The sequence below is a fragment of the Sitophilus oryzae genome, unplaced genomic scaffold (assembly GCF_002938485.1).
Source record: "Sitophilus oryzae breed Bouriz unplaced genomic scaffold, Soryzae_2.0 scaffold_857_pilon_pilon, whole genome shotgun sequence".
Taxonomy (NCBI): domain Eukaryota; kingdom Metazoa; phylum Arthropoda; class Insecta; order Coleoptera; family Curculionidae; genus Sitophilus; species Sitophilus oryzae.
The window spans coordinates 5809467-5831434 of NW_022147480.1; the positions used below are offsets into that span (position 1 = coordinate 5809467).

At 31.9% G+C, this 21968-nt stretch overlaps 2 protein-coding genes across 2 annotated transcripts; both read left to right on the forward strand.

The window, feature by feature from the left end:
- The first annotated feature begins 1200 nt into the window (after positions 1 to 1200).
- On the forward strand, positions 1201 to 6369 carry LOC115889879. The gene is made up of 2 exons (XM_030909968.1): positions 1201 to 1430; positions 3580 to 6369. Exons 1-2 carry the CDS (start codon positions 1248 to 1250, stop codon positions 4894 to 4896), a joined length of 1500 nt encoding a protein of 499 aa, XP_030765828.1. The 5' UTR covers positions 1201 to 1247; the 3' UTR covers positions 4897 to 6369.
- An 11268-nt stretch (positions 6370 to 17637) lies between these two features.
- LOC115889880 lies at positions 17638 to 21679 on the forward strand. Its single transcript, XM_030909969.1, has 3 exons — positions 17638 to 17887; positions 20742 to 20906; positions 21470 to 21679. Exons 1-3 carry the CDS (start codon positions 17648 to 17650, stop codon positions 21620 to 21622), a joined length of 558 nt encoding a protein of 185 aa, XP_030765829.1. The 5' UTR covers positions 17638 to 17647; the 3' UTR covers positions 21623 to 21679.
- Positions 21680 to 21968: the final 289 nt, after the last annotated feature.

The following is a 21968-nucleotide window of genomic DNA, read 5'->3' on the forward strand; positions in this document are numbered from 1 at the left end:
TAAGGAAAATCGAGCCAATTGGAAGATTCAAATAAATAATATCCAGGTCAGCAATTTAAAGATATTATTTTTATTTTTTTTTACGTGAATCCCTGTGTGCGATCTAATAATATGCATAATATTAATCGTAGTTATTATAAATAAATCAACTTCTACAAACTAAGTTCTAATGCTCTACATGTTCGAAAGGGTTACCACCCTCCCTATTGCACAAATTTATTTTTCGTTCAATTTTATTTATAGCTCTTTGAACTTTCTTCTTATATTTCCGAATGCATTTTGTACTCTTTATTGTAAATGTTGAGATAATGCCCTCCCCCCCTCCGCCCCTTTGGCGACAGGTTTAGGAACCTCGCTGGCCATTATACTGCTCTACCATTTCCAATCCATCTTCCGGGGAAATGATTTGATTGTTTATATTATATCATATTTATATTATTTATTTTATATTATTTTTTATTATTTCATTGCATTTGATTTTCCGTATTTTCTCCGTTTTACCCCCCGTCATTGTTAAGTTTGAAAGCTTATCAATATATTGTAACGATGAATAGATTAAATATTTAAAAAAACAGAGGACTTGAAATTGGTTTGAATAAATTGTGTTCAAATGCCGGAAACAAATAAAAATATGTGTGGCATATCGTAGACGATCGAGTTCTTTTCAAAAGCTGAAATAAAAAATGCAGGTCCGTATTTAAAAAAAAATTAAGTTGGCCTCTGTATCTCACAAATTATCAGCTGATTTGAAAATCTAAAAACACTATCAGATACCCCTAATAAAGTGGCTATGAGAATAGTTTTTCGATATTCTAAAAAGTAACGACAGGAAAAAATTAAATTGATTTTTTAAAAAATCCGGTTTTCCAAAAAACTCAGCAATCCTTGAAATTTTTAAAACTTTTTTGATGGCATCTTGGTGAACATCCCAAAGCGCAACTTTGCCCCAATTTAACATGGTCATATCTATTACGGTTACCGAGATACCAATACTCGTACCTCAAATTTGTAGCACCCTGTATAAAAACTTTATAATTTATCAGCATTGATGAATAACAAAATAATTGCAAGAATAAATTTTTTGCACAACGGATGTCTGTCTATCAAAAGTTCTAAACGATATTTTTTTTAAACAAAGTATTTTACAGTAACAGATAATAACTTCCTGCAACTCTCATCGAGCACACACGGATAATCAAGGGATATTTGTCAGTGTTACACCAGATACTCGTTAATAAATATCCAGAATGATTGTAATAAAAAATCTGAGTTTATATTTCGTTAAAAGTATCGTGCTTCTGTATTTTATCAAGAACTGTACAGCCGCCACTAGAATTATGTTTAAAAGATGCGGTTTGGATGGATTTACTTGTAAAACTAATGCAAACAAAAAATCTGATATCTACTACGAATGTCCTAAGACAAGCACCGTAAGTAATTTAAAACATAACTCATATACAGGGTCCGGCAATAGTGCAGGAGAACTTCTATAGGGTGACTCAAAAAAGTGTGAGTGTGAGTAAATCGGGATGATTTTTTAAATGCAACACCCTGTATATTATTGCATTTTTTGCTATTTTACATAATCCTAAGATATGAGTAAATAATTTCGATATTTTCAGAGATATTAATAAATAAATAAAAAAAAAATATATTTTTCAACCTTTATTAAAAAAATTATTTCAAATACAAGAACTGTCCTGAAAGCAAAACTATATTAGGTATTTACTTTAGATGATCTGTACTTACTTTAATATAAATATCGCAATTAATCTTAAATCATACAGGGTATTCAAAATTCTACGCCAAACTTCTCTAAAATATAAAATAATTCTTCTTTGTTTTTTTTTAAACGGATATATTATACCGGCTGCGTCTCAAAAGCTACTCACCCCTATAACTTTTTTTATTTATTTCAGATAAAAAAACGAGATTTGGTATGTTAGTAAGTATATGATATAAATTAGGATTGATTGACTTATTCAATTATTTTTGGTCACTTCCTGTTTTACTGAAAATGACTACAACTTTTGATTTTTAAATGGCACCCTCGGAATGGGACACTCTGAATAGAATGACATATCATATGTCAACTTTTGACATTTTCGCGTATGGTTTATTTAAAATTGTAAATGTTCGTAAAAAATGCTTTTTCCAAATATGCTAATGAGCCACCCATGTTCCATTTGAAAAAATTGAGATATGATTAAAAATACGATTTGGGCATCTTTTAACCGGCCAGGAAAAGACACGAAAAACATTAGGGGATCAAATCTATTTTTCCAAGGCCCCTTATTAAAAACTAGTGTTTTTAACACAGTCATGGCACTCTAGATTGAAATTTAAAATACGATTTTTATTTAAAGCGAAAATGTCAAAAGTTGACATATGATATGTCGACCTATTCAGAGTTTCATTTTCTATCGAACAAAGCAAAATTATACCGGAGGTGTCATTTAAAAATCAAAAGTTGTAGTTTTCCGGTGAAACAGGAACCAGGGTTCAGAAAACTACATGTTACTTTGAAAAACTACATAAACTACATTACATGTAGTTAATGTAGAGGGTGTAGTTTATGTAACATATATGTATGTAACTTTCAAATGTCAAAGGTATGAGGTAAGGTTATAATAAGTTAAAGCTTTAGAAAACACATAATATATTAAAAAAAACAGAAGAAATATGGCTTTAACTATAACCATTCACATCATATTATTTAGACTCCTCATACAAAGCAAAATTATTCATAATATCAATAGGTAGTTTATTAAGTAGTTCATGTAGTTTTAGTTAGTTTTCATGTAGTTAACGAACGGGAAAAGATGTAGTTTTTGAAGAAAAACTACACGTAGTTAATCAGGTAAATTACGTCTTAATTAACTACTTCCGAACCCTGACAGGAACTGACTAAAAATAATGGTCCTAATTTATGTTATATACTAACTTACCAAATCTCGTTTTTTAATCTGAAAAAATAAAAAAGTTATAGGGGGTGAGCCACTTTTGAGACGCACCCGGTATACGCAAGCTCAAACTGAAATATTATTTCTATGCCTACCGTGACATAGTTTTCTTTCGCTCATATATTATATTACATATTGTACAGTATGATCCAAAAAAAAACGATGGCCAAAGACGGCTGGAGAATGACAATCGATGATAATTTTACTAAATACTATACATAAAACTTGTCAAACATGAACACTAATTATAGAAAGATAAAGAAAGGATAGAACGTTTCACATAGATACACTCACAGATACGCAAATACGTTTCACAGATACACAAATCTATTTCCAAAAAAATATTTTTTATCGAATTTTAAAATACACTATTTAAAAATTACTTTTATTCAATATAAAAATAAATTACATAGGGCCTTCTTAATCCCAACTGGCAGTACGCACAAGTAAAAAATAAAAAAGAGTAAAAATACGGGCCAAGTAATGACGTATAGGGCTTGACCTCGCCAAAATTATCATCGATTGTCATTCCCCAGCCGGCTTTGACGTCGTTTTTTTTTCATATTATGGTATTACATTTATATAAAATACAATTTTTTATTTTTTTTTTATTTAGGACATCCTCATATACATCAACCAAATGGGAACAGCGACAACAACTGAAAAAATCAGCATAAACAACTGTGAAAAAGTCACCATTAATATGGGATGCCCTAAACAAAACCCCTATTTACTGTACCTTCAGATAACTAACGTCGAAAAATTATCCTTTCTTAGGACCAAGGTCGATTCGGTAGTACCACCGAAAGTCACACTGGAAAACATCACTCATATCGATACTATACCATTTCACACTTTCGCCCAAGTGGACAAGACATATTCCACAGCAAGTTGCACAGTACCAACCACAGATTTCGAAAGTTTGCACATAAAAAACGTTAATATAGACACGGTAGAAACTGGTGCTTTTGTGGGATTGAACAATTTCAAAAATATCACCCTGTACAACGTATCAATAAAGAAAATACAAACCAAAGGCATGTCATTTCGACAGAATCCTTTAGCCGAGTTTGAAATTATGAATTCTAGTATAAACGTCATTGAAGATATGGGAATTCAAATTTATACAGACAGGGCAATAATTTCAAAGAATGAGTTTAGTGAAATTTATTCCAGTGGTATCAATGGAAGCATGAAAGATTTCTTTTTTACCAACAATTCCATCACCACCATACACCCTTACGGCATTTCAATATTAGCCACAAACACTTTTATATTAGACAATATCTTCACCTACTTAAAAAGCTATGCTCTAGAAAAAATCAGCCCAGGAGTCTTGAAAGTATCTGAAATAAACTTAGGCAAACTCAAGTTTATTTTCGACTTCAGCAGAAACACGATCAGTTTTGCTGACGCTGGCAGTTTAAGTCCTGACTACGTGTCCTACGAAAACGTTAAAACTGAGATGGTGTTCAGCAGAAACAAGTTTTACTGTTCCTGTGAATACCTTGGTTGGTTGGTCTCGGATTTAGGGCACGGACCAAACACCTTGCAGCTTGACACTTTCTATAAAATGGTTTTGAATGAAAGTAGCGATAATGTATGTTATCAAGGGTGTAATTTGCCCGTAGCAGTTGTAAAGGATATGATACAGTGTGGAAAGTGTTTGAAAAATGTCACAATTGAAAGTTTGTGTTTAGCTCGATTGCAAATCAAAGTTGATGTACCAACATTTGAGGCTGAATCAATATCAACTTCTACAGAATATGTTACAAGTTTTGAGACAGAGGAAGCAGAAGATTCAACAGAACAAAATGATTACACCAATCAACAAACAGCTCAGTCATCTACTTCTTCAACAAAAACAGGAAATACATTTTTAGGTTTAACTGTTGTATTTTTGCAGTATGTCATTTTTAATCACAAAGTTTAGTTTAGAAAGAACACTGTTTGTTAATATAACGTTATCTGTTGTGTATATAGTGTCAATTTAAAAAAAATATCTACTATTATCAAAAAATTAGAATGATTTACTTTTGTTTTGGTTTAGACATTTGGTCGTTATTTTACTGTATATATGTTTTCAATCACATTTTTATGTACTTCCAGTTAGTCTCAGAAATATAGATTATCTTTATCTAATAACAAAACTATACTTTGTTCACTCTATCACGATTTCGCACTAGTAGACAAGATATTCCACAGCAAGTTGCTCAGTACCAACCACAGATTTCGAGAGTTTGCACTTAAAGAACGTTAATATAGACACGGTAGAAAGTTGTGCTTTTGTGGGATTAAACAATTTCAAAAATATCACCCTGTACAACATATCAATAAAGAAAATTCAAACAAAGGGCATGTCATTTCGACTGAATCCTTTAGCCGAGTTTGAAATGATGAATTCTAGTATAAACGTCATTGAAGATATGGGAATTCAAATTTATACAGACAGAGCAATAATTTCGAAGATTCACTTTGATGAAATTTTCTCCAGTGGTATCAATGGAAGCATGAAAGATTTCTTTTTTACCAACAATTCCACCACCACTTTACACCCTTACGGTATTTCTATATTAGCCACAAACACTTTTATATTAGACAATGTCTTCACCCACTTAAAAAGCTATGCTCTAGAAAAAATCAGTCCAGGAGTCTTGAAAGTGTCTGAAATAAACTTAGGCAAATTGTGTGTGAAGTTTATTTTCGACTGCAGCAGAAACACGATCAGTTTTGCTGACGCCGGCAGTTTAAGTCCTGACTACGTATCGTACGAAAACGTCAAAACTGAGATGGTATTCAGCAGAAACAAATTTTACTGTTCCTGTGAATCTTGGTTGGCTGGTCTCGGATTTAGGGCACGGACCCAACACCTTGCAGCTTGATACTTTCTATAAAATGGTTTTGAATGAAAGTAGCGATAATGTGTGTTTCCAAGCGTGTAATTTGCCTGTAGCAGTTGTAAAGGATATGATACAGTGTGGAAAGTGTTTGAAAAATGTCACAATTGAGAGTTTGTGTATAGCTCGATTGCAAATCAAAGTTGATGTACCAGCAGTTGAAGCTGAATCAACGTCAACTTCAGCAGAATATGTTACAAGTTTTGAGATAGAGGAAGCAGAAGATTCAACAGAACAAAATGATTACACCAATCAACAAACAGCTCAGTCTTCTACATCTTCAAGAAAAGCAGAAAGTAAATTTTTAGGGATAGCTGTTGCATTTTTACACTATATAATTTTTAATCACAAAACTTTAGTTTAGAAAGAACACTGTTTGTTAATATAACGTTATCTGTTGTGTATATAGTGTCAGTTTAAAAAAATATCTACTATTAACAAAAAGTTAGAATGATTTACTTTTGTTTTGGTTTAGGCATTTGGCTGTTATTTTACTGTATATACCTATGATTTCAATCATAATTTTATGTACTTCCAGTTAGTCTGAAAAATATAGATTATCTAATAACAAAACTATACTCTGTTCACTCTATCACGATTTTGCCATAGTAGACAAGATATTCCACAGCAAGAGTTGCTCAGTATCAACCACAGATTTTATGAGTTTGAGCTTAAAGAACGTTAATGTAGACATCGTAGAAACCAAAGCTTTTGTGGGATTGAAAAATTTCAAAAATATCACTCTGTACAACGTATCAATAAAGAAAATACAAACTAAGGGCATGTAATTTCGACTGAATCCTTTAGCCGAGTTTGAAATTATGAATTCTAGTATAAACGTGATAGAAGATTTTGTAATTCAAATTTATGCAGACAGAGCAATAATTTCGAAGAATGACTCTGGTGAAATGTTCTCCAGTGGTATCAATAAAAGCATAAAAGATTTCTTTTTTACCAACACTTCCATCACCACCCTACACCCTTACGGCATCTTTATATTAGCCACACACATTTATATTAGACAATGGTTATCATTACCAAAAATGGCTATCATTATCAAAAGTTTTGAATAATTTATTGTTTTTCTTTTGGTAGTTATTTTACTGTACATTGGCCCCGGATTGTCTTTGCTAGAGGAAAAACATTATTATTATTGACATTTTGGGAAAAATGCATTTTTCAAAAAAAAAATTGTTTGTTCTAGATTGGTTAATCCCGTTTATACTTTTTCAAATTTCCATACCGTTTTAGAGAAAATTAAGAAAAACGTGAAAATATGGTGGAATTTTCCTGAAAATCAAAAGGCGTTTCTATGGTAATATCACTTCGATTTCATTCTTTGATAGATGGATATTATTAATTTTGATTAACGTCATATTTTTTGCTGTTATTAAAGTAACTAACCTATCACATTTTCCGATACCTATCATCACCCTTTCCGTAGCATTGTACTAGAGACTTAGAAAAAATTCCACCATATTTTCATATTTTTAGAACAAGCAAAAATTTTTATGAAGAATGAATTTTCTCAAAATGTCATTAATTGAAAAGTTTTTCCTCTTTTAAAGACAAATCTGGGGACATACTGTATATTGTTTTTAATCGCAAACTTTTATTTACTTTCAGTTGATCTCAAAAGTGTAGATTAATAATTAAACACTAGTTTGCCCAATAAGAAAGGTATATATCAATGATAGTGTTATGTTAACTCAAAAGTAATATTGTTTCTTCCTTCAACAGGTGAAGAAAAGCCCAAAAAATTTATTTAAATTTAAACAAGTACTTCTTGAAACATACATTTCTAAAAAATATTCTAGTAAAAATCATTATTATATCATATCAACATACCAATATATATCTGTGATTGTATCCTATCAAATATTAATAATTAAAAAATGATATTTTCAAATAATTCTTGACAAAATGGTGAACTATTTTTATAATATGAAAATCATTGAAAATAGGCATGCATTTAAAGGAAAATAATGAAAAAACTGTGTGTTAGAATACAAATTTTATGAAAATTTTCACAACTGATGGTGTTAAGTTTATTATTAAACATCTCTGTTTTTTAAAGCTAAAGTAATTTTTTAGAATGTCATGAATTCTCAATTAAATTCAAAAACAAATTAAGAGGTGGTTGATTACAAATAATTACAAATTTTTAAAATTATTCGGTTATTGTTGTATGGACAAAACTCACAACATTATGGACTTTCTGAATTCTGTATTTGAGTATCAATAACGAAATGACGTTTTTATCACAGATGTTATATTAAGGCATTCAATGTACAGGGTGTTCTAACAGCTATTCCTTTACTCTAAATGTCGATTTAGATTTTTTGTATGCATTTTTTACATGAAACTGGAAACATAGAAAATAAATAACATTCGGTATTAACAAACCCATCAAAATTAATTGAACATTAAATAAGTATAAAAAAACGTAGTAAGCTACTGTCAGTGTCTTAATAAAATTGACCTAGTTTTATCGGCTTGTAATGCAACTTGTGTAATTTAGACTGTAATTTAATAATTAATTATTAAAAAAAAATAATATTCACTAGACCATAGTTCACAATGTACCTTTAAAAGTCTGATTAAACACGTTGATGTGAGCACCATAACAGTTAATTACTTGTTGTAATTTGGTTAGGAAAAAAATATAATAAGCAATTATATTAACCGAAAAGGCCTCATTTTCCAACTGAAAAATCGTCGACAACATGCAAAGCTTTTGAGGAAAATGCCCAATGTGCGTGACTGTCTAGAACAACCAACCTGGTCGTTAATAAATTACCAAATATATACAGAGTGGACGAGTAGACCACTATTCCAGGAAATCACCACATAAAGTTTCCTATTTAGGAATTTCACTCAAATCTATTTTATAAAATATTATGCCGGCAACTTATTTTGATAGATATAAAGAGCAAATATATTTTTACTAAATATGACTCATTGGATTCTACGTGAAAAACTCACAAAAGGTATGACAGTTTTCATCTTTTCGATAAGTTATAAGATAATCAACATAGGAAGAAAGTCGAAAATACAACATTTTAAAATTCGCCTTGTATTTTAGTAACTAAGGCTAGGACAAAATCTGTGTGTATCATCTTTAGTTTCATAAAAAAAGTACCATAGAAATGTGAAAACTGCATCTTTGTATCTATACTCATAAACAAGAATCCCTGTAAAACACACAAAAATGGGATATCCTGTACAGTATATAATTATATTTTTGGAATGCATAAATGTATAATTTTATGCCAAAGCCACTGAGCGGAAAAAAATATACAACCCATTTAATAATTACAAATTTTGTGTGAAAATATAATAATTGTATCGCCCTGTATATATGCAGAAAATACTTTATTTACACATATTATGGCGCTACTCTTACCAGCATATTTTATAAAAGAAAAAGGTAAAAATCTATAGTAAAAAATTTGATATGCACTATTTCTAAACGCTGGTTCGCCCTGTATTAAAAGTAACCAGTAAAAGTAAAATAATTTTCCAATTAATAAATCTGATTTTATTTAATTCTAATTTAGCATCATAATAGAATTCAAACATAAAAAAATAATTCAAAATTTAAACAAGAAAAAATCTACCCGGCTTTTAGAATCATAACCTTAAATTATTAGCGGAAAACTTACATTTTCTTAGTTTTCCTGAAACGTATCCTTCCTATTTTATCCACCACTTGAAAATACAACCGAAAAAATTAAATCAAAACCATAAATTACCGAAAAAACTAATTTTTACCGACGAAAAAAGCCGAGAGAGAAAATTTCCCGTGAAATTTTCATTCGGAAAAGCGAGACACTAAACACCGTAAACAAAGAAAATGGCGAAGTAATCACATTGTTGCCATATTGCCTTAAAAAAATAGCTAGTAACTTTCAGCAAATGTATAAAAAATAAATATATTTTTGAGTACTTTTTTGTATTATATGAACCACAAAATGTGATTTTTTTAGATAAGTTTAAAGTAATAAATAAATGTAAAAGCTTTCGTAAATATTGAGAAGAACACTTTTTAATGCTACTAACTTTTTAAAATCCGCTTTAAGCCCTTTATTTGGCTCTAGGGAACTTAAATAGCACTCTTTCTATAGCAAGAAGCATACTAACGAAGAAAATGACGTCAAAGATGGCTTAGAAATGGGTCACTGTCATTTTATGTATAAAATTATGTGAAGAATGTCATCGATCGTCATTTCCAAGCCAAGTAGACGCCGTTTTTTATAATTCAGTATAATATCCCAGAGAGCAGCTACTTTAAATCACAAACTTATACATCGATGATACACGAAACTATAGAAAGACCACTTTTAAATCAATTGGCTAGTCGAAAGGAATTGAGGACTTCAGTATCAGAGTCTGAGTATCGATCAGCTGATTTTCTTACAAAAAGGGAGCCAATCTCCAAGCCTTTAAATGGACCTGAAGATTTCATGGACATTATTAAAAGCCAAACTTCCATAACCACCAACATATAAAGCGCTAAATGCCACGGCTATTAATTGTATTGAAAAAAATTATTACCGCCCGCTCTTAGACCTTGGTTATGTAACAAAAAATGTCGTTTATCTCGAACTAATGGTATTAAATTTAGGCACTTAGAACATTATTTACTTGAAGCCTTCGACTGTCGGACCATAGCGGCATCCATGACAAACAAGGATCATCGAAATCCAATCTTGGTCCAGAGCCAGCATTGGAAATAGCTAACCCACAGTGCAGAAAAATTCTGAATCAGAGAAAAGTAGACCGTTCATTGGAGAAACAATATTGTGGCGAGACATTTATCCAAGGACCTAATTCTAGAACCACAAAAAGACTGCTAATGCTCAGCAGGAATATATTGTGGAAGAATACAACAGGCAGTCGGTCTCTTGACAGGACATATGGCTGCCAAGTGCTAAATGAGCAAGCTCAACTCTATGAAGGAGGTCTTGGCTACAAACTGATATAAAGATACTCCGATTCAAATGGTTTCATCAGCTGTCAGTGATATCAAAATCCTATATTAACAGAGCACATAATGTACCACTGCGAAGCTCGGGATCACAAGTCACACTTTGTATTTAGGAGAGCAAGTCTAAAACCGTAAGGACCTAAACAAGCTGGCGCAGCAAAACACTAATTCTCTTCAATACATCTAAACACTTTACTTTTGCGCAAAGGACGCGAATTTTTCGCTAATCTTTCGTAAGGATTCTCAGTAGATATAAACTCACTCTTGCTTGGCAAAGACGGTTGAGTGCGACTACAATGAGGACGATCGAAGTCTTTGATGTTGTTTCGATATGGTTATTTCGTCAAATACTGGGAGATACCATAAATGGAGCACATGTCAAATGACTCATTACAATCACGTATTACATCGCATGGACCAAGAGAGAGAAAGAGAGTCTCTAAGTATATTAAAGAAAAGGAAATCGGCATACTTTGGACATATTCTCAGAAACGATAAATGCCATCTACTGCACCTTATCATCAAAGGTAAAACTGAAGGAATGCGAGGTTCCAGACAGAAGACAGATGTCATCATAAGCGATTGGACAGGAATGAATGTTCAAACTCTCGTCAAAACAGCAAAAAGATAAGAAGAATTAGTATTCTTTCGTTCAGAATAGGCACCTAAAGAAGAAAAAAATCGAAGAAAGATGGTTTGATTGCTCATTGCTTGATATCTTCCGCATGTCTTCATCCAGACCCGCAATTTAGAGAGCAGTATAAGAAAAAGATTACGATATAAATCGATATACCTTAACAAATTTATCCGTTTAGAGATTAAGTTCGAGGTTGTGGCACTTAACCCCTTCGATAGGCACTGCTCTAGCCGACGAGCTGGGCGAAATTAAATTTGGGACGTCGCGGCAACCGCGCAATTCGATTACGTTGCGCCGAGACGCCGTCGCGGGATCGATACGACGCCGTATTTTACGGCCGGGCCAGACGAAATTTGGACGGGCGAAATCCACAGATTTCCACAAAATCGGACGTCTAGAGGTTTCTCTGGAATATGAGGTAAAGTTGAACGGTGTACAAAATGATGTGATGGTATGTCATACATTTAGGACTTACGACCGAGAAAAATTAAAGATTTTCCTAGATTTTAGATTCAAACTCTTCTAAATAAGTAGTAATGCTATCTCTTACTGTTCTTACTTCTGAAGTTATTTTGAAGTAAAAAAAAATCTTTATAAAAAAGTATACCATTAATTAAATATACCACCACTGTTTCCGCCCAAATATTAATTAATTACACACTTTATTTTGTTAGTTAATAAATTATTCTAAATATATGTGGATTTAAATAAAAAAATCAATATAATAATAAGTTATGAAAATAAAGGTTATAAATAAGCATTAGAAAAAATGGAATAAAAATTTTAAGGTTCTACTTTTTACCACACTGTCCAACACACATACAAAATTCAGTTTTTTAGTATTCGGAGCAATTATTATTAATCAACGCAAACAGTCAATTAATCTAGTTTGAATACTGTAATCATATTAATTGATCCTCTTTAACAAATATTTAAACAGTTTTTTTTATTTTTTAGTAAATGAATGAATTTTATAAATGAATGGTTTTTGCTGCCGAATTACTAGAATACAATATTTCAAGGCAGATGACGGATCTATTCGATAATTTTTATTCGAATAGTTTTCAACGAATGTTTTCTTACTAACTATCGAATTATTCGAATGAATTGCAACTATCGAATGTTTCGATAGTATTCATTCGATAGTTCCCACTACTAGTCTAAATTATACGAAAATGCATTTTCTACGAAAACTTGAAGGGATAGGTAAAAAGTAGTATAATACAATTTGATAGACAATTAAATAGTGCATCTGATTCTCATAAAATATACAGGGTGTTCTATTTAAATTAAACTAGTTATTGCCGTTTAAATCTAATATTTATTTAAAATAAATTTTTATACACTTTGTATAAGGTAGTATAATTTTTATTATTGCAATAGAAAATTTAGTAAATAGAAATACTTCAGTACAATATTTGGGTTGAAAAACTTAAATACGCCTAAAGAAATGAAGCATTAAAATTATTACTGTATTTTGTAACTGTACTGTAAGATTAAAATGGAGTAAACCTTAATCAAATTTACTTTTACTTTAATCGTAGAAATTAAAAATGTAATACTATACAATATGTTCCATTTTAAAAAAATACATTTTTGTTATTTTTATTTATTTGGGACATTCTATATCGTGTAAAAATGTTTTTAAATTGTAGCTCTAATAGTCCTTCAACGAACCCAAAACTTACAATTTGTAAAAATTTAATCGTTTAGCTACAATACTCCGTGTCGTATGTGGTGAACAACCCTGTATATTGATTAAAAGAAAATTAGTAGAAGTGGGCAACACTGTGCCGGTCAAGCTTAATCACGTGACTAAAAGTTTATTTGGTATGATCTATAAAAATTGAGCACTTGTTGGATACGGCAACATCATAACTTGTTGCGACATGATACACATTTGTTGTTAAAATTCAAATCAAGTATCAGGAACTGAAAGTTATTTTTAAAAAATCAGAGTAAAACAGAATACTTTTGTAATAAACTGTCACAAATTGTATTGTATATATTGTTTATGTCAGCCGAACACACACACACACACACAAACTATACAGTAAATAAGAAAAAATATAAAAAAGTATCAATCCAAAAAAATCCTATATGGGTATTTCGCCACTGCACTGCAAGAAAATCTACAAAATAAAATAGTTATTTTTTGAAAACACTTCTGGCGTTAAACCCAAACGGAAACTGCTTGTCAGAAGTTGTGTTTACTGTTATATAAATTTGACTAACAAAGAAAAAAATGCTTAACATTTTGGAACGTCTAACTATCTTATTTTGTAGATTTTCTTGCAATGCAGTGGCAAAATACCCATATAGGCTTTTTGGAGAGATGAATCCGCCACATAGGTATAGACATTTTTTATAAAAAAGTGTGTTGGAAAATACTTCAAAACTCAAATCTAGTATCTAATATTCCATTCAAATATACTACACAAATCACTTCTTGTTAAGTTAATTATTTTGTAAAAACTAACATTAAAAACGTATTTTTCAAAATATAAAAAGAATGATATAAAATTGTTTCAGCTGTTAGAGCCCCTCGAGAAAGAAATTAAAGAAAAAAGTAGAAATTGAAGCCCCAACACCATATGCACTCGTACATCAACCTGTGCCGCGGAAATAAGCGCTTGCGTGGTGCAGTAACGTGCAGACTTTTCCTGCTTTATCCGACTTTCCCTTTCGGGAAAACGAGTTTTGAGGCTTAGAAAACTTTCTGATGAAATGCTTTATTACTACTATGTTGCTGAAATACTTACTGTGTGTTGCATCGTCCACCTGAATATAGGAAATCCCATATCAATTTTAAAAATCCCATATCAATATCAAAATTATCAATAAGTCGTCCCAATTTTATTTTACAGAAAAAAATATTTGAAACTTTTTAAAGAACTCGTTAAAATGAAGCAAATTTTTCTTTTTATTTATCATTTTTAAAATTTACATGGGATTTCCTCTGTTCAGGTTGGCGATGCAACAGACTGTATCAGGGTTGGCATGATTTAAATGAAATGATTTAAATAATGATTTAAATCGTGATTTAATTCAAGTGATTTTTTTAATTTTATTCATGTGATTTAAATAAAAAAATATATTGAAACTTTATAACTTTACTAGCGTGTACCAGCGACTTCGCTCGCGTCGAATTAATCATTTGTAATGGTGACGATAAAGCAAAGCAAGAATTTCCATTAACATACAAACTGGATAAAATTTTCTCATATTTATGTCAGCATGAGAAAAAACAATATGGCGATATAACTTGGTAATATTTGAGGGGTAGTTTCATCTCGTTGGAATTTGATTGAAAAATCCGTTTGCCAAAAATAAGCTTTTTACGTCAAGCAGTTTAAGCAGAATCTTGGTTAAGAAATTACCCAACTTTTTGGAACACCCTGTATGATTTTTTAAAAAATTTCAAAATATGTAAAAAACCAAATAAATTATGCTTGTCCAAGCGTTTTCCCGAAAGACTAACCGTTTTTTAAATAACAAATATTGTAATATGTGAGGGGCGTTTTCACCCTCTTGGAATTTGAGATTCGAGAAACCCCTCCTTATCGAACCTCTACACCCCACGGTCAATCCGTTTGCCAAAAATCAGTTTTAAACGTCTAGCAGTTTAAGCAGAATCGTGATTACTCATTGGTCATATTTTATGTAACACCCTGTATAAATTTATAAAAAATCTTAAAATATGTAAAACAACAAAATAAAATATACGTATTTAAGAGTTTTTCCGAAAAACTCACCGGTTTTTAAATAAAAAATATTTTAATATTTGAGGGATAGTTTCACCCCCTTAGAATTCGAGTTACAAAAAATCCCTTCTTATCGAACGTCTACACTTTAAAGTCAATCCGTTTTCCAAAAATCAGCTTTTTACGTCAAGCGCTTTAAGCAGGATCGTGATTAATCAATGATCAGATTTTTCGAAACACCCTGTATACATTTTTAAAAAATCTTAAAATATGTAAAAAAACAAAATAAGATATACGTGTTTAAGCGTTTTTTTCGGAAACTTGGCCGTTTTTTAAATATAAAATATTGTAATATTTGAGGGGTGGTTTCACCCTCTTGGAACTGGAATTTCGAAAAATCCAAACCAAACCTTTACAGCCTAGAATCAACCTGTATGCCAAAATTGAGCTTCTTACTTTGAGTGGTTTGAGCAGGATCGTGATTAATCAGTATGTTAGTCACTTAAGGATTTTATATATTAGTATAGATAACAGATATAACAGATAACAAATCGAAAAATAATTAATTGTAAATGCTATAAAACTATATAAAAATATCTATTCATCAATTTAAATGTTGGACCGATTTTTGAAGTAATTTCGTGTGAATCCATTAGACCGCTAAACGCAGGGATTTATTTTAAAGTTTATGTATAAGTGACAAAAATTCGCTGTTCGAATACATATCATTCGCAAAGTCTAGAGCCAGAACTAGGTTCTTCTGATATAAAGACTATCTTCATTCCCGAGAATCTATAATCGTTGTCAGAAAATGTGTTATTTTATTTTTTGAAACGGTTGCATGTTTCCAAATTCCTACCGACATTTTGATCTGCAGTAAGTACTTTACACTTTGACATTAGATAATACATACTAATTTCATTCTCGACTTAAGACTATTTTTTCCGAACAATAGTGTATTGTTTTATTAGGAGTAAAAATTATACTTTTTTGACGATGCTGTATACCACTAAAGCTATTCCGACGTTACAGGGAGGCACAAAAAGTACATTTTTACTATTTCTTTTAAAACATTACAAATAATTGTTTTAACAATTTGAAACATTGCAATAATATAAACAGTAATCGAGCAACAATTTATACACTCGTTGAATTTGACACTTAATATCAGTTTAATAATATATTTTTGTACTTTTGCGCTTAGGCGTAACAGTGCTTTACTTTTATGCCTAGGCGTTAAAAGGTTTGTTCTCACAGCTGTAAGAAACATATTTCCAACAGATAATCATGCGCAATAGGGTAAAACGCGTTCGCACAGAAATTTTTGATTGGTTTCCAACCAACAGTACGCTGTTCACACAGAGAATTCTGATTGTTAGCTGACAGTCAGACCTGTTCGCGGATCTTTTGCAAGTAAAGTGTCCAGCGCATGCGTATTGCGACCCGACGTCACTCCTTGGTAAACTTAACCTACAAAACGTATGTTGTTTTTGTTTAGTGTTTTTTTCTTCAAAAAATAAAGAGGAGAACTGAGCGCTTTTGAATCTTCCGATGAATCTGAGGCATCCGAATTTTTGGATACAGACAGTTTGAAATTGATCAGAAACTGCATTATTTGAGACCTGCGCATTAACACCGGTTTGGAAGAAGTCACAAACATGTTGGGAACACGCTGTGAGAACAAACCTAAAATGACAAAAGTTAAAAATTTTTAGATGTTTGAAAAAAAATCCTTTTGATCTGAAGCGAGCGACTTTTTTGCGGAATATATTGGTGACCGATGTGGAAAAAAGACACGCGCCCTAGTTAATGTTATCGATATCGGGCAGAGTTAGAAAGATTTAGCCATTTAGGATAGGACTTTAATTGGAACTAAGTCCTAGTCATTTGGAAATCCGATTTAAATAATATTGTTTTGAATTAAAATCAAAAAAATCTTATTTCAATTAAAAAAATCCGAGTTTTTTGATTTTTTTTAAAAAATAATGATTTTTTCCAAACCTGGACTGTATACAATAGAGATAATCTAAATATTTTTATATTATCTATGCCCATGTCAACTGATATTTAAAAATAAAAAACGCATATAACAAGAATAGAACTATACAAATTAAAATTAACCTACATGCAAAATTTTCAAGAACTTTTTAAATTAATTATTGATTTAAACGAATTCAGCCTGTTATTATTTTTATAATTCATATATTTATTTACTTCATAATTATTATAGATCAGAATGTGATACATGTACAAGTGAGTCAAAATTATTGGGAATTTTTTGTGTGCTATTATTACTGTTATTCAAACCAATAAAGTTATATTTAAATCAAATGTATTTCAAAAACCATAAATTAAAATTATATTTATCACATGAACTAAAGGAAATTCACTCTATAATCCTAAAAATATATTAAAAACATATTTTTAAAAAGTTGTCATCCAGTAACGCAATCGAAATGGTAGCAAGAACATCGTTTCCATTTTTAAGCTACCTTTTGGTAGTTTACGCCTCCTATGGAAATATGAAACCATCCAGTGCACCATACAAGATGATCATAAGCAATATCGAGACATGCGACGTAACGGCGAGCAACCCTTCCCAACCTGTCATAACCTCGAAAAATGTCGATTCCGAAGGGCACAAGTCGTTTTCGTTAAAGGGAGACCTCAATGAGGAGTTTAACGAAAATACTCAAGTAAGTATTTAATATTACGGAGTTCTAAGTTGATTATGAAAACATATAATTAGATTATTCGCACATTAGTCGAAACAGTTTAGCACTTCTTGTGTACAGGGTGTCCCATTTTAGTTGAAATCAAACGGTATCTGCGTTATTAGTAAAGATAGGAGGATGCGGTTTGAACAAGCCCGTCCCACTTTTTTGTCCAACGTTAGATGCTGTAAACAAAATCTTCATACCTCTCTTTGTTTCTGAGCTACAGGGTCTTTTCGAAAATTTTGCAATTTGGGACAGCACCCGTATCTCCGTTATTGTGAATGATATAGAAAAGATTAAAATTGATTCTTATAGAACTTTTTACGTAGAATACAATGGCGTACTCTGTTTTTGTACGAAAAAAATATTTTAAAAATATGAACTAAAGTTACGTTTTTTTTCAAATGGAACACCCTGTATATCAAGAATAAAATAAAAATCTTCATAAATGATGCGATCCGTCTTTCTATGAGCTTCTCAAAATTACATATCACTCTGTATTTATTTTCACTATTTACTGCAATATTTAAAATATACTAAGTGACATTGAAAATAGAACACCCACTAAAAATTGTTTAATTTTAATAATCTTTTGTACATGAATGTAGGTTGACAAACGGCGTAAATGATCAAAATTTGGAGTAAAAATATTGGCTCGTTACCTTGTCCTTGTTAATAATGTGTTGGACCACCTCGATGTTCTATACATTCGTTCAGCCGTCTGGGCATCGAACTAATTAGATGATTTATGTCTTCTTGCGGTATTTCATCCCATGCTAACTGTATCTCATGCCGAAGAGCTTCTAGTGTCTGAGGAGGATGCGGTAAGTTTGTCAGTCTCCTACCCATGATATCCCATACATGTTCAATTAGTGAGAGATCTGGAGATCTTGGTGGGCAGGGTAGGAGATTAACTTGGGCATTATGTAAGTGGTTCACAGTTAATCTAGCAACATGGAGACGGGCATTGTCTTGTTGAAATATAGGATCGTGGAGTGTTCGTAAGTATGGTAAGAGATAAGCTTCCACAATTTCCTCAATATAGCGCTGGGCTGTCATATTACCTCGAACAAATACTAGAGGTGACCTGCTACCATATGCGATTGCTCCCCAAACCATAACTCCTACAACTTGGTTTACGTGCCTCTCCATGAAAAACTGTGGATTCCGCCGTTCTCCACGGTATCTTCTCACTCGCGCCCGACCGTCGTGCATTCCCAAACAGAATCGCGACACATCACTAAAAACGATAGCATTCCATTCTGCGCCCCATTCTTGTCGGGCTCTGCACCACTCTAGACGTTATCGTCGATGTTCAGGGGTCAATGGTAAAACCCAATGAGGCCGAAAAGAAAACAGTCCAAAAGACCGTATTCGTCGGTAAACAGTTCGCATCGTGATGAGTCTTCCGTGTTCCGGAAACCATTGGTTAGCAATTGCTCGGGAAGTGGCCGAACGGTCTCTGACAGCTACTTGCCTTAAACGGCGATCTTGACCCTCAGTGGTTAATCTTAGACGCCCTGTACCTCTGGCACGATGTTCACGGTGTTGTTGAAAGTAAGCTCTACAACAATTGGCAACAGTGCAAGCACTTCTATGGACCCTATCAGAAAACTCTCGAAATGATAATCCTGCCTCCCGCAAACCCACAATCCGACCCCTATCAAAATCACTGAGTTGTCTAAAATTGGCACGTCTACGTATTCTAGGCATTATAATAAACTCATAAAAACACCTGAAACTACTCTGTAGCAGAATAAGTAACATACTGTGAGAAAGCCGGGTCTCTATTGGATGTGATAGCACAAAAACTAGTGTGTTGACGGCGTTCAAATTATATTCATTTCTTATCGATACAATAATAAACATGCTTACAAACATTTATTAAAATTAAATAATATTTAGTGGGTGTTCTATTTTCAATGTCACTTAGTATATATCATTTTTTTATTAGTAGGCCGTGATAAATAACAAAAAAATCAAAATGTTATTTACTAAAATAGTCATACACATATTAAAATTTTATTTGGGATTGATATATTTTACTTTTGAACTTTTACAACCACTGAATTGCCGAATATATTTTGTTTTTTTTTATAACGGAATTTAGTATAATGGGATGGGTTTGCAAATATCTAAAGGCTTGCATTATTATCTTGCATTATTAGCTTGCATTATTAGAGCATTTTCCAGGTGTTCGACATGGTTGTAGTTGCCACGATATAATTCATATTTCAAAAATCCCCAAAATCAAAATCGGAAATCGAGAATGGACAAATCCGTGAATCATGAAAGTCATCATATGGGTCCATTATCCATTGGTTCCAGTTCATTAATTTGCGAAATAATAATTTAACAAAATTCCTCAAACCTCAAATAAAAAATGCAGGTCCGTATTTAAAAAAATGAAATTGGCCCATGTATCTCACAAATTATAAGCTAATTTAAAAATCTAAAAAACTGTCAGATAGCCCTGATAAAGTGGCTATGAGAATGTGCAATTAGTATTTTAAGTTTCTAAAAAGTAACGACAGCAAAAAATAAAATTTATTTTCAAAAGAATCCGTTTGTCTCAAAAAACTGAGCAATCCTTGAAATTTTTGATTTTTTTTATAGCATGTTGGCGAACATCCCAAGGAGCAACTTTGCCCCAATTTAACCATCTTCGTATCTATTACGGTTATGGAGACACCAATGCTCGTACCTCAAATTTGTAGCACCCTGTATATATTTCAGATCTAGATAATATTCCTGTAATTTCCATGGATTTTTATGGATACCAACATTAATTTTTGAACTTTTGTTTAAATTGAAGATTTTTTTCAAATTTTAGTACATATTTCAAGTAGATAAATTCACCAATGGAGAGTGGAACGAGAACGTCTACAGCGAAGATGGGAAAATAGGTGATGTGATTAGAACCTACGTAGACAGAAGCTGGAAACGCCTAAAGAAACATTTCGCCAATATGGTAGAAAACTATTGCGATGTTAAAAAGGTAAAATAGGATTTTTTCTAGAATTCTTCTCAAATGAGCTTTATCACTAAAACGAAGTCAAGTAAAGTCTAAGTGTCGTACCAAAATTAACTTTTGTGACAAGTTTATTTTGTTGGTGGATCTACTGGTCCAGTTAGGTCAGTGGCGGATACAGAGGGGGGGCCATGGGGCCCAGGCCATCCCTAAAATCCATAATTTGGGTTAAATATTAGGCTTTTGGGTTAAAAATAGCGCCCTAAAAAGCATATTCTACATTATTTTTTATTTGGGCCCCCCCTAAAATAAATTCCTGTATCCGCCCCTGAGTTAGGTATATATCTGAATGAATTAAATCACCAATATATCGTGATGTCTTAATTTTTCTTTAAAATGGTTGTCTGTTTGTTAATGAATAAAAGAAATGGTCGTAAAAGGAACGCCAAGAAGGAATTAAAAAGAATTAAAAATAAATAAATAATAAAGCATATTTATTTCAGGATATTTTGTATATTATAATGATAAGAGTATTTAATTTTAATAGATTTTTCTTAGTTTTTACTTAAAAGAATTCCATTCTATTCCAGGGCCATTACGAAATAGTTGACTACCAAGTACCAAAAGAGGAGGTAAACTTTCCGCCAATGTACGGGAGCTTGAAAGCAACACTGTCTTTACTGAACGATAAGGATGAAGTGTTTTTATGTGTACGCGGTTACCTTGAAGTTACTGAACACTAGTATCTGGTTAATAATAAATGTTACTTATATTTTACCCACTAATTTGAATAAATATGAAGAAGAAAATGTATTTCTTATTCCTCCTTTTTGTTATATTTATGTATTACTTATGTTAAGAGGATAGATTACTTTTTTTTATGGGATAGTTGTATATTTCACTGCGACTTTTTAAGTTGTATTACAGTGTTGCCAACTTTCTGAAATGGAATTTCCCATGAAGAGGTTCAAAATGTCTTGCTTTTTTTTTCAAAAATTCCCACGAGTTATGAATCCGCCACTATGCCTATGTGGCGGATTCATCTCTCCAAAATAAAATAAATTTCTTTTTGGAGACACAATACAGATA

Excerpts from the sequence above, each read along its gene's own strand:
- LOC115889879 (XM_030909968.1), top strand. The coding sequence starts at position 1,248 with ATGATTGTAATAAAAAATCTGAGTTTATATTTCGTTAAAAGTATCGTG. Across the intron at positions 1,431-3,579 it reads AATGTCCTAAGACAAGCACC|GACATCCTCATATACATCAA; the intron begins GTAAGTAATTTA and ends TTTTTTATTTAG.
- LOC115889880 (XM_030909969.1), top strand. The coding sequence starts at position 17,648 with ATGGTAGCAAGAACATCGTTTCCATTTTTAAGCTACCTTTTGGTAGTT. Across the intron at positions 17,888-20,741 it reads AGTTTAACGAAAATACTCAA|TACATATTTCAAGTAGATAA; the intron begins GTAAGTATTTAA and ends TTCAAATTTTAG. Across the intron at positions 20,907-21,469 it reads ACTATTGCGATGTTAAAAAG|GGCCATTACGAAATAGTTGA; the intron begins GTAAAATAGGAT and ends ATTCTATTCCAG.